At 41.4% G+C, this 13,725-nt stretch overlaps 1 protein-coding gene and 1 long non-coding RNA gene across 9 annotated transcripts in view; one reads left to right on the top strand and one right to left on the bottom strand.

Annotated features, from left to right (window-relative positions):
• LOC138853636 (uncharacterized) overlaps nucleotides 1-848 on the top strand; it is a 31,142-nt gene extending 30,294 nt beyond the window's left edge. The window contains exon 3 of the long non-coding RNA XR_011392825.1: nucleotides 628-848. This is a non-coding gene — a long non-coding RNA (uncharacterized lncRNA). The remainder of the gene's footprint in view (nucleotides 1-627) is intronic.
• LOC128691269 (dynamin-binding protein-like) overlaps nucleotides 1-13,725 on the bottom strand; it is a 144,620-nt gene that overhangs the window by 85,883 nt on the left and 45,012 nt on the right. For all 8 annotated transcript variants that reach the window (XM_070091606.1, XM_070091604.1, XM_070091603.1 and 5 more), the window contains exon 8: nucleotides 602-765. In XM_070091606.1, coding sequence (XP_069947707.1) covers nucleotides 602-765 — 164 coding nt within the window. The remainder of the gene's footprint in view (nucleotides 1-601; nucleotides 766-13,725) is intronic.

Below are 13,725 nucleotides of genomic sequence, written 5' to 3'. Positions count from 1 at the left end.
TTTTCATTAAAATTTCTTGACAGTGCCTCTCCCATTCTATCATCTGCTCTCCTTTTGCACTCTCTCACCACTCTCTTCACCTTTCTTTTAATCTCCATATACAGTGGACCCCCGGTTAACGATATTTTTTCACTCCAGAAGTATGTTCAGGTGCCAGTACTGACCGAATTTGTTCCATAAGAAATATTGTGAAGTAGATCAGTCCATTTCAGACCCCCAAACATACACGTACAAACGCACTTACATAAATACACTTACATAATTGGTCGCATTTGGAGGTAATCATTATGCGGGGGTCCACTGTACTCTGCTCTTCTTATAACACTTCTGCTTTGTAAAGACCTCTCATAAGCTACCTTTTCCTCTTTTATCACACCCTTTACTTCATCATTCCACCAATCACTCCTCTTTCCTCCTGCCCCCACCCTCCTATAACCACAAACTTCTGCCCCACATTCTAATACTGCATTTTTAAAACTCATCCCACTATACGTACATAGGTCTTCTTAATATTTATTCTACTGTTATTTCCATTTCAAAATGAATGAGAATTTTAAAAAATCTTATGTAAAATAAAAATAAGCCAATATTATCAATATACTTTTGCCTCTTCTTCCTTTGTCACAGCTTCATCACCGTGAGCTGACCGAGTTTGTTCTGCAGTAGCCGTGCCATCATCAGTACCTGCTTCACCAGCTGATGCTACTGACTCTGCTCTTCCTCCTGCAGAGATCGCCAACTCTTGCATGCTAACCATTTCTGACTCTGAAATGTCAACTACATGTGAAATTTAAACTGGTAAAGCTCAAATTATTTAGATGATTAACAGAATAAAAAAAAATAACTAATACTGTTTATTAATGGCCATAAGACACATTTCTCCCCAAAAAATGTGCCTGGAGTTATACCCCCCACATCTACTGAGCACATAATACCCCCAAAAAATATGACAAGATAACCAAAATATTGAAAAATTAAGCAAGAGCATAAGATTGAAGGAGCACTGCAGTAGGCCTACTGGCCCATGCTAGGCAAGTCTTATTCACATCCAATCACTACATGACATTAGACTAGAAGAGCACTTCAGTCTATTGGCCCATGCTTAGCAGGCAGACAAGCTAGCAGGCAGACAGGTAAGCTAGCAGGCAGACAGGTAAGCTAGCAGGCAGACAGGTAAGCTAGCAGGAAGGCAGGCAAGCTAGCAGGAAGGCAGGCAAGCTAACAGGAAGGCAGGCAGGCAAGCTGGCTGGCAGGCAGGCTAGCTAGCAGGCACGTTAGATAACTGGCAGGCAGGCTTGCTAGCTGGCAGGCAGGCAGGCAAGCTAGCAGGCAGGCTTGCTAGCTGGCAGGGTAGCTAGCTGGCAGGCAGGCAGGCAAGCTAGCAGGCAGGCTTGCTAACAGGCAGGTTAGCCAGCTGGCAGGCAATCTAGCAGACAGGCTAGCTAGCTGGTAGGCAGGCAATCTAGCAGACAGGCTAGCCAGCTGGCAGGCAATCTTGCAGGCAGAAAAGCTAGCTAGCTAGCAGGCAATCTAGCAGGCAGAAAAACTAGCTAGCTAGCAGGCAGGCAAGCTAGCAGACAGGCAGGCTAGCTAGCTGGCAGGCAAGCAAGCTAGCAGGCAGGCAGGCTAACTAACAGGCAGGCAGGCTAACTAACAGGCAGGCAAGCTAGTTAGCTTGCCTGCCTGCTAGCTAGCTAGCAAGAGGCAAGCTAGCTAGTAGGCAGCCTAGCTAGTAGGCAGGCAAGCTAGCTAGTAGACAGCCTAGCTAGTAGGCAGGCAAGCAAGCTAGCAGGCAGGGCAAGGGCAATGCAGGTCTACTCACTGTGTCTAGTAAAGATTAGCAGAGAACTGTAAATGTAACATTTAATGTTTACAGTGTTTGTTGGAGAGTGTCACGTCTAGAACAAGTATGTCAGGGGTTACCAACTGTTGTCAACATGAGTGGCTGGGAGGGAGGGGGATATGGGTAGGAGACTGGCCACAACTCTCCCTCTACCCCCATCCTTACCCCTTACCCTCTCACTCTTCCTCACCACTTCCCTTTCCCTCTCCCTCACCCCCCATCCTTACTCCCTCCCTCCCTCTCACCTTTCCTTCCAGCTTCCCTTTGATCATAGAAGCTAAAACGTTTGGATGACTTCAAAAATAGGTTGGACATATATATGAGTGAAAGGTTAGAGTTGAGTAATTTAAGACCCACCCAGCATGGGCCAGTAGGCCTACTGCTGTGCTCCTCTATGTTATGTTGGAAAGTTCACTAATCAGTTGTTGTATAAACAAAGTGAGGGAATAGGCCAGCATGAATTACTGGATATTATCACATTTGTTTGTTTAAGGTGGAATATGGTTACTAGTAATACATGTAGTTGGTTTGCCAGTCTTGTCCTGGCCTGGGTCTTTTCCAGGTGGTGACCTGGCATTGGCCCCTCCCAGGTGGGGAGGGGGCATGGTTACTAGTGTGGTTTATATTAAGGTTTTCACTTCAATGACAGTACTTAGGAGTTTGCTCCACTCATCATAGAACCAGGTTCTATGTAACCCCTCCTAAATATAAGAGTTGGACCTGAGAAAAATCTGCCTAGCATGGGCCAGTAAGCTCTCTGCTAAACTCACACTGCTAATGCAGAAAAAACAATTTACTCCCATCAGGGGTTAAGCAAAACTCTGGTTGTTATGCTATGTTTTCACACCAGAGGTTTGTTAAGTTGGGGGGAGGGGGAGGAAGAAGGATAGGTAAGGATGGAAAGAGTGGGTGGGTGGTGATTCGGGGGAGGGGGGGGGGAGAATAAAGGTAAGTGGCCCAACCACTTTGGTGCATAATGATAAAGGTGTGTTTGTGTGTGTTGTGTAATTCATGATAAAGATTAGAAGGGGTATACCACACCACCCATCAACAGCACACATACATACAGATTGCATACATGTGTGGCAGTGAACTGGTAGCAGCTATAGGTCTTGCTATTGTCTCTCTCTCTCTTTTTTTTTTTTTTTTTTTTTTTTTTTTGGACAAAAGGAAGGTTGCTAAGGCTGGTTACAGGGCTCAGGGTGGTCAGCTCAATTATTTCCAAGGTGGTGTCCAGCCATAGGAGGTTTCAAAACATTACTTTGTTTGCTTGGTTAGGTGTTAAATCTCCATGGTAGAGGCAGTTTTATCTATTTTGAACACAGATTGGCTCTGGTTGTATTCATTATTCTATATCTTCAGGGGGGTCACTCAGGTCTTGAGAAGTCCTCCTTGTGAATGAAACATTGGACTCTTTGTTGGAGGGACATTCTAAGACTCCTTTGGGGAGGTGCGCTGATGATGTAGTCAGTAGCGTTAGTTGGTTGGGGAGGGTTTTCTTTGTCTGGTATAGTTTTTTTTTTTTTTTTGCATGGCATATAAATCTCTCTTCTTTAATTTGTCTAGTCCAGCATTTCTCAACCTTTTTACCCTTGTGGAACCCTTGAAATAATTTTCATGTCTCAGGCATCCCCCTACATAAAAATTATTATTTTTATTTTTTTTTTTATTATCACACTGGCCGATTCCCACCAAGGCAGGGTGGCCCGAAAAAGAAAAACTTTCACCATCATTCACTCCATCACTGTCTTGCCAGAAGGGTGCTTTACACTACAGTTTTTAAACTGCAACATTAACACCCCTCCTTCAGAGTGCAGGCACTGTACTTCCCATCTCCAGGACTCAAGTCCGGCCTGCCGGTTTCCCTGAATCCCTTCATAAATGTTACTTTGCTCACACTCCAACAGCACGTCAAGTATTAAAAACCATTTGTCTCCATTCACTCCTATCAAACACGCTCACGCATGCCTGCTGGAAGTCCAAGCCCCTCGCACACAAAACCTCCTTTACCCCTTCCCTCCAACCCTTCCTAGGCCGACCCCTACCCCGCCTTCCTTCCACTACAGACTGATACACTCTTGAAGTCATTCTGTTTCGCTCCATTCTCTCTACATGTCCGAACCACCTCAACAACCCTTCCTCAGCCCTCTGGACAACAGTTTTGGTAATCCCGCACCTCCTCCTAACTTCCAAACTACGAATTCTCTGCATTATATTCATTATATTATTATATATCATTATTATTGTAACCACAATCAAGTGGTATTTAATCAACAACACTGCAGCTAGCCGGAGGATCGAACCCGCCATGAGGCGGGCTAAAACAACACAGATTTGATACTCCGGCTAGCTGCAGTGTTGTTACTGGTTAAATACTACTTGTTCATGGTTACAATAATATGTGAACAGCTTGTGGAGGCTAGTACACCAAACGGAGTAGAATGAAATTAACTCTGAGGCAACCACACCATTGCATGTCCTTACAACTTGAAGCAAGCCTAGTTTGCTAGTCTCAAGTTGTTTGTATGATTGTATGGGCCAGTGGTTTAGAGCGTCGTGAATTTTCACTCGCCATGAGATGGGCTAAAACAACACGGGTTCAATCCTCCGGCTAGCCACAGTGTTGTTATTGATCATTATTAGCGTCTTTCTTTCTCTTTCATAAACTTAAGGTTCATAAGGAAAATATAATATATTTTTCTGATAACTGATTTAACCCTTAACCCTTTCAGGGTCCAAACCGTAGATCTACGGCTTTACGTTCAGGGTCCAAACCGTAGATCTACGTCATGAGCTCAGCTCACTCTGATAAACTGTGAGTGGTACATTTGGGCCTAGATATGAGAGAATACATCTATGTGGTATGTGTGCACCACATAAAACAAATCCTGCAACACACTGTGTATAATGAGAGAAAAAAACAGACCATGATTTTCGATTAAAACGGCAACTTTGCAGTGTTTTTCATATGTTTTTTATAGTTGTATTCGCGATTTCTTGGTCTCATTTGATAGAATGGAAGACATATTACAGAAATAGAGATGATTTTGATTGGTTTTAGCACTGGAAATGGCTTGAAACTGAGTTCAAAGTAGCAGAAATGTTAAATTTTTGCTGATGTTCAAGAGTAAACAAACGACCTCACATGTCTAATACACACCAGCTTGTGGGTCTAATATACATTCACAAATGTGGTGATGATATTTATAAAATTACTGCAATATTGCATAACAGTAAATCTTCTATTTTTTGGTGTGAATAAAAATTCATTATGTGAATAAAAAATCAAAATGGAATCTATTTGTAAAGCCTCAAAACGTAACTAATGAACAGAGGAAATGTTAGTTTAGTGCCAGGAATACCTACATTGTTTATTCTGGACCCTATTTTGAAATTGGAATATTTTGAACTTTGTGTTAAATTGGCCAAATTACCAACTTCCGATCACTTTATTTTGTAGTTGAAACAGTTGACTTGGCGATTTCTTGTGCTCAATCGATAGAATAGAAGTAATACTAGTGAAATAGCTAAGAATTTGGTCGACTGGAATAATGTAATTGGCCTAAAATGGGAGTCAAAGTCGGCAAAATTGCCGATTCGTAAATATCGCTGACACATCAAAATTCGCGAGAGCATAATTTCGTCAATTTTCCATCAAATTTCATACTTTTTGTTTTATTACCTTCACAAAAAGATTCTCAAGCATTTCATAAGAAAAAATAACTAATTTTTTTTTTTAAATTCTTGAGACACTGGGGCACCACTTCACATTTTGGCCTTGGACCCTGAAGGGGTTAAACTGTCCAAACAGATCTACGTTCACATGCGTAGTGCTCCAAAAGTAGATCTACGTTTTTTACATATTTTCAAATGTAAGAAAAAAAACGTAGATCAAAATTTTTTTTATACGTTTTCAAATGTAAAAAAAAAAAAAGCTTTTTTTTACATACAGTGGTCCCTCGTTTTTCGTAATTAATCCGTTCCTGGAGCCGTTACTATAAACGAAATTTACGATTTACGAATCAATTTTCCCCATAAGAAATAATGTAAATACAATTAATCCGTTCCTGACACCCAGAAGTATTAACCCTTTGACTGTTTCAGGGCCCTCTCTGAAACTGTCATTCTATGTCGCCAAATATTCGAAAAAAAAAAAATTATTTTTTCTTATGAAAATGTTAGGAATATTTTTACTAGTGTTTTAAGCCTAAAAAAAATTTTTTGCCATCAGTACTTACCGAGATATAGAGCCGCAAAGTTTGCAGAAATTGACGTGCGTACGGCAACAGCGGCGACTGCCGCCCACCCGGTATTCTTTTATTTACTCTAATTCAAAGGTTTCTTGCATTTTTCAATATTTTTCTTTTCCAGGTAACTTATGTGGCCTGTGAGACCAATGTAAGGTGCATTGTTCAAATATACACTCATTATTTACAACACAATAACAGAACAAACTTTATCACTATTAGTTTGTGTATACACTTTGTTTACACAAACAAACAATACAAAACAATGTTTATTACTATTGTTCCATAATATATATACATATGTACAGTCACTAAACACGTTCCTAGAACTGCTGCAGCTTGTGGAACTCTTTGAAACATGGGTATATGCAGAGGGGCACTTCACACTCCTCACACATAAAACGAGTGTCTCTGCGTGTTTGTGGGCGTTTTGTGGTATGCATACATACATAACACCTCTTCTGAGCATTTTTCTTGGCAGTAGTAGGAGGCAGTTGTATGGGGTAGTGATCACCAGGCCTCATACGAGATGACGTCTGTGGGCGCTGGTCTATTGCAGGAGTTGCTCCTTTGTACTTTGCAATTATTTGTCTGATTACTGACAGGCAAAATTCACCATATTTTGGTGTTTTGTTGGTCTTCAACTTGTATATGTTATAAGCATTTAGCATAGAGATATCAACAAGATGGGAAAAAAGTTTGATATACCACTTATAACTCTTGCGTACACAGTCTGCAAACCCAATCTGCATGTCACATTTGTCCACTAAGCGCATATTGAGGTTGTAGTCCATGACAGCTGCAGGCTTTAGAATGGGTTCATTGGTCTCTCTGTTGTCCCTGCCACTGGGTACCATTTCGTTTGTGTGAACTGATGTCAACAATGTGACATCACGTTTGTCATGCCACCGAAATGCCATGATGTCATTGGCAGCAAAGGCTTGCACCTCACCTCTGCGAGTGCCAGCGTCGAACCTTGGCATATGTTTGCGATTACCACGCACTGTGCCACACACGTCTGTCAAGTTCACTCACAAGAAATCACTGAGTAAGGGGCTTGTGTACCAGTTATCAGTAAATAACATATGCCCCTTACCAAGATATGGTTCCATCATTGTTCGAACCACATCACCAGAGATACCCAATAACTTCATGGTATCTCTCAAAGTATTACTGCCAGTGTACACAATAATATCTAAAACAAGACCACTTCTGCAATCACACAGTACAAATAGCTTTATACCAAAGCGTTTCCTCTTGCTTGGTATATATTGCTTGAATGAGAGTCTTCCTTTGAATAAAATCAAGGACTCATCAATAACAAGCTTCCTGAAGGGATAAAAATACATGCAGCACTTTTGTTTCAGGTACATAAACACATTTCTTATCTTATATAACCTGTCGCTTCTGTCAGGCCTGGTTTTGTCTGAAAAGTGTAACATACGCAACAGTATCAGGAAACGATTGACACCTATAATGTCACTAAAACCTGGAGTTGAAATCAGGCGATCTGTTGTCCAGTATGTGGTGACAGTGTGCTTATACACATGTGGCATAAGCATTATTGTGGCAAAAAACAGGTACATCTCTGCCACAGTTGTCTCCTTCCACTTGTGTAGCTGTGATTTTGGTGAGAGAATTGTATTTGCCATGGTGTATTCACAGTATGTGTTGGTTTCCCTGACAATGATGTCCATCAGGGGTTCATCGAAGAATAACTCAAAGCAGTCCAGTTCACTGGCATTGTTCCCAAGTGGACAAGATGGCTTTATTCCACTTTGTGTTTCATCAAAGTCATGGGGACTGGGAACAAACTCGTCACCGTCCTGCCAATCCCAGATGCGGTCTGCTGGTGGGGTCTGGATATTGTACCGTGGTTGTGGCTGTGGTTGTGGCTGTGCAGGTTGTGGTGGTGCAGGTTGTGGCAGTGTGGGGTAGGGTGAGGCTGGTTGTTCTGCTGAGTCAGCCGCGTGGCTAGTAGCGTGGCCCGGTGATGGTGCCACATGGGCCGTGCCACCCTCACTATCACCACCACTGCCTCCTCCCTCACTGTCACCATTCATACCCATCGTTACAATATCGTCATCTTCACTATCAGGTCGTGGTGTTGGGCCACGGGATGTGCTCCCAGAGTTTCTCCTTCCCCTTGGAACAACATATGAAACACTACCAGACCGCATGCTACGTCGTACATACTGGCGCTTCACTGGGGAATATTCACTCTCACTGTCACTAGAACTGCTTTCAATGACCTTGAAATCACTATCACTATCACTATCACTATCACTGCTATCATCAGGGTGTTGCACACGACCAAATAGTTTCCTCTTTCGTCCTGGTACAGGCGAAGGTGAATGTGAACAAGCCGGCACAGCACCAGAGGTCGAAGGTTGTGGGTCATCTGGGTTTTCGTCACTATTTACGTTATCCTGGGCACTTTTTTCGGTAACACTCACTTGAAAACCCTTGAATTCACTGTCACTGACATTTTCATCGCTGTTAGAGCTATCACTTGGGAACAAAAGACCTCCAATCCGCCGAGGAGTGAGGAACTTCTTACCGAGAGGCATGGTGAAAATGGACTGACAACATGGCGTTACCACAATGCACCGCTAGGTCCCAGATTTTTTTCACAGGGTGCACACCGACCACTGAGACCCATTCTCTCCCGTGTAGGCCTACCAGGCCTTTGGCGCGCGATTTGAAGCCGCTAGAATTTGTGCGTATAAATACGTCAGAAACATTGGCTCGTAAGACGTATTTATACGTCGGAAACAGTCAAAGGGTTAATGCTCATGCTTTATAGTCACCACTTTAATTGAACCACTCCATAAAATGCACATTATGAATATGATGCAAATCCATGTAAATTATTTGCAATTGTTCAACTCATCATTTGTAATCTCTCATCATATACTGGACAGGAATAAATTACTTATGCTGTACTGATATGCAATGCCTGAAATTACATGTTAGGACTAGAATCACGTAGTATACAAGTTTTAGGATTAGTTTCCCCAAAATGCTATGCATAACAAGTGACTCTTTTACGAATATGCATTTGTATCAAATTTTATCAGTACAACCTCTAACTTAACAATGGAGTTCCATTCCTAAGACCATGGTGGTAAATGAATTACATAGTTGCTAAGCAAGGAGCATACTACATATAATGGTAGTGGGTTTGTGTCATCCATCTTTGATATTGTTTTAATGTCACATTTGCACCATTTATAACATTTTTAGTATATTTTTAAATGTTTATACAGTAGTGTACTGTACAGGTCTCCCTCCACATTCGTGAGTTCCAGTTTTGCGGACTTCGAACATTCACGAATGCCCAGCCACCCAATCATATTTAAAATATGTTGTTACGTATGTTGAAAGTTAAGACATGTGCAACATCTGGATATCTTTATTGTAGACGTTTTGCCATCCAGTGGCTTTATCAATACAGATTCTAGAACATAATTAGAAGACAGTAGAACTATATATAAAAGATGAGGTAATGAGTCCATCAGCCTTGGAGTTAGTGTTCACAGCATCGTGGTGGAGGAGAATCTGGAGCAAAGGCAAGAAGACTGGCGGTTATATAGGCATCAGTGGACAAGGATGTGTAGCAGACGAGGGCATAGTCACTGGTAGGCGGGATTCCCCAGTGGAAGTAGGTCCTACCCAAAGGGATGGGTTAGTTGTAGCAGCCGTGAAGAAGGTCTAGTAGATGTCCTCTGAACCAAGATTCCATGATGTTGCAGTGTCTGACAAGCTGTGTGAGAAAGGTATAAAATACTGACAATATGAAAGTTAAGACACATGTGCAACATCTGGATATCTTTATTGTAGACGTTTCGCCATCCAGTGGCTTTATCAATATGGATTCTAGGACATAATTAGAAGACAGTAGAACTATATACAAAAGATGAGGTAATCAGTCCATCAGCCTTGGAGTTAGTGTTCACAGCATCGTGGTAGAGGAGAATCCGGAGCAAAGGCAAGAAGACTGGCGGTTATATAGGAGTCAGTGGATAAGGATGTGTAGCAGATAAGGGCATAGTTGGTATTTTATACCTTTCTTGCACAACTTGTCAGACACTGCAAAATCATGGAATCTTGGTTCAGAGGACATCTACTAGACCTTCTTCACGGCTGCTACAACTAACCCATCCCTTTGGGTAGGACCTGCTTCCACTGGGGAATCCCGCCTACCAGTGACTATGCCCTCGTCTGCAACACGTCCTTATCCACTGACGCCTATATAACCACCAGTCTTCTTGCCTTTGCTCCAGATTCTCCTCCACCACGATGCTGTGAACACTAACTCCAAGGCTGATGGACTCATTACCTCACCTTTTATATATAGTTCTACTGTCTTCTAATTATGTTCTAGAATCTGTATTGATAAAGCCACTGGATGGCGAAACGTCTACAATAAAGATATCCAGATGTTGCACGTGTCTTAACTTTCATATTGTCGGTATTTTATACCTTTCTTGCACGTTACGTATGTTAGGAATTGTGGTGGTGGCAGAATTTGTTTTGAGACAGGAAAAGATAGCCCTTCAATATGACACTATCAACTCTACAGATTATTTATCTATCACAATTCATCAAATATGACATAATAAACAATATTAACCCTTTAACTGTTTCAATCGTATATATACGTCTTACGAGCCAATGTGTTTGACGTATATATACTCAAAAATTCTAGCGGCTTCAAATCAAGCGGGAGAAAGCTGGTAGGCCCACATGTCTGTGTGGTCAGTGTGCTCTGTATAAAAAAATCCTGCAGCTCGCAGTGCATAATGAGAAAAAAAAAACTCTGTGTTTTTGGATTAAAACGCTGACGTTGAGGTGTATTTTCATATAGTATTTATGGTTGTATTCTCATTCTTTTGGTCTCATTTGATAGAATGGAAAACATATTACAGAAACAGAGATGATTTTGATTGGTTTTACTATGAAAAGGACCCTGAAATGGAGCTCAAAGTAGCAGAAACATTTGATTTTTGCCGATGTTCAAGAGTAAACAAATGATGTCATTGCCCAATAAATGTCCAACTAGCCATGCTAATATGCAGTCATGAATGGGTTAACATTTATACAATTATTACAACAATGCAGTAGTCTGCATAACAGTAAATTTTCTATTTTTTTGTTTGAATAAAAATTCAAAATAGAAAGCAAGAGTAATATCAGAGGGGCCTGAAGACATGACTGATGAACAAAGAAAATGTTATTTTTGAGCCAGGAATGTCTGCAGTGTTCATTCTGGACCCTATTTTGAAATTGGCATTTTTTAAATTTTTGTGAAATTGGCCAAATTGCCAATTTCTGACCACTTTATTGGGTAGTAGGAAACAGTAAATGGGCAGTTTCTTGTACTCAGTTGATAGAACAAATGCAGTTCTAAGGAAATAGCTATGAGTTTAGTTGACTGAAACAATGGAATTAGCTGAAAATAGGGCTCAAATTGGGCGAAATCGCCAATTTGTAAATATCACTGAGGTCGCTAACTTTGCGAGAGCATAATTCAGTAAGTTTTCCATCAAATTTCCTACTTTTGGTGTAATTACCATCGGGAAAAGATTCTCTATCATTTCATGAGATTTTTTTTTTTTTTTTTTTCAAATATTTTGCAACACCAGGTGACCCTTCAGGATTTGGGGTTGCGACAGTCAAATGGTTAATAACAAAGAAACATGATATATATTCTAGAATGAATAAAATATGTCATTAAGTATGTCACGAGTGTTGTTGTGTTGTTGTTGGGTGTATAAGGGCCACTGAGAGCATAAGCCTTATATAGTGGTGGTGATGGCAGCAGCAGAGGCAATAGAGGCGGTGGTGTTGTCAGTCGCCCTATATAACTCCAACAACATTGGAGGAGTTACGTTCGTGCTGTCTTTTTTCTATCGATTAATCGCTTAACTTACTTGCTATACTGTTAGTGCTACACTTTATCGCTGGCTGGTGCTATAGCCTTTATCGGCTCATGCTGCTTCAGTATCGTACATATCATAGAATCACTGAAGAAGGCACATTCTCCCCTCTCTCTTCCTCCTCCACTTTGGTACTCTGCTATGAGTTCTTTCTTGAATTCTATAGTCTTTCTCACCTTCTTTACCAAAGGGCTGGCACTAGTACAATATTTTACAATGTTTTCACGTGTTTTATGATTGTTCATGGTTCTATTGGTTAAGAAAGCAGTATTGGTAGGCTAAGTAAATGCTATTATTATATTTCCCTACAATATATTTGTGCACCAAACATACGCAATTTTTCAACATTCGGGAGGTTCTTGATCCCCTAACCCTTGTGAATGTGGAGGAAGACCTGTATAAGAGGCAAGAATTATGGAACAGCATAAAAGAATAAACTAAAAAATTTTCTTCTATATACAATATTTAACAAGTTTAACCCTTTCTGGGTCGGTGTCATAGTCCTATGGCTTTGAAGCCAGTGTCAGTGCCGTAGTTCTAAGCCATGGGCTCAGCTCATGCAGTTAAGCTGTGAACAGTAAATCTGGGCCTATATATGAGAAAATGGGTCTATGTGGTGTGCACCACATAAAAATTTCTGTAGCACGCAGTGCACGAGAAAATTTTTTTTTATTTAAAAGAGCGACTTTGTGGTGTATTGTCATATGGTTTTTATGGTTGTATTCAGTTTCTTGATCTCATTTGATAGAATGGAACCTATATTACATAAAGAGCTTGAAACTGAGCTCATAGTGGAAATATTCAATTTTTGCCAATGTTCCAGAATAAACAAATCAAGCAACTTGTCCAATACTCATCCACTGGTCAGTCTAATATGCATTCATGAATGCACTGACATTACTTAAACAGTGGACCCTCGAGTTTCGGCAGCCTCGACTTTCGTAAAATTCGACCTCCGGCGAGTTTTTTTGGGCAAAATTTGGCCTCGAGTTTCGTGATTAGACTCGTGTTTCGGCGACCGTCCAGTACCCGTTCGCCCATCACCGCACACACCAAGCCAGTCTCCCACGACATTCACGCTCAGTGTGCCATTGTTTACCAACATGTGACCATCACCCCGCGGGTTCATACAATATATTTCATAATAATCCATTGTTTTTTGTGCTTGCAACTGCTAAATAAGTCATCATGGACGCAAGGAAAGCTAGTGCAAGCCCTTTGGTAAATAAAGTGAGGAACACGATCCAGAGGGATTTTGAAGGGTTTGAGGCAGACCCTGTCCCTGCCAACCCTCTGCCTGTTGTGGAAGGTGTTGTGGCATTGGGTAAGTCCATGGGGTTGGAGGTGAGTGATGGGGATGTGGAAGAGTTGGTGGAGGACCACAGGGAAGAGCTAACCACTGATGAACTGCAAGAGCTTCAACTGGAACATCATCAGGCCACAGCCGAGGAACTTGCTTCAGAGGAGGAGGAAAAGGGAGTGGATGAGGTGCCTTCTTCAAAGATTAAGGAGATTTGTGCCAAGTGGAATGAGTTGCAAAGTTTTGTTGAAAAGTATCACCCTGACCAAGCTGAAACAAGCCATATCTGCAACATGTACAATGACAGTGTTGTGTCCCACTTCAGGAAAATCTTAAAGAAACGCCAGAAAAAGACCTCTCTGGACAGATATTTTGTGCGACAGAGGTCTAGTG

The sequence above is a fragment of the Cherax quadricarinatus genome, chromosome 36 (assembly GCF_038502225.1).
Source record: "Cherax quadricarinatus isolate ZL_2023a chromosome 36, ASM3850222v1, whole genome shotgun sequence".
Lineage (NCBI taxonomy): Eukaryota > Metazoa > Arthropoda > Malacostraca > Decapoda > Parastacidae > Cherax > Cherax quadricarinatus.
Note: the sequence above shows the minus strand (reverse complement) of the source record. Positions and strands in the feature narration are given on the sequence as shown.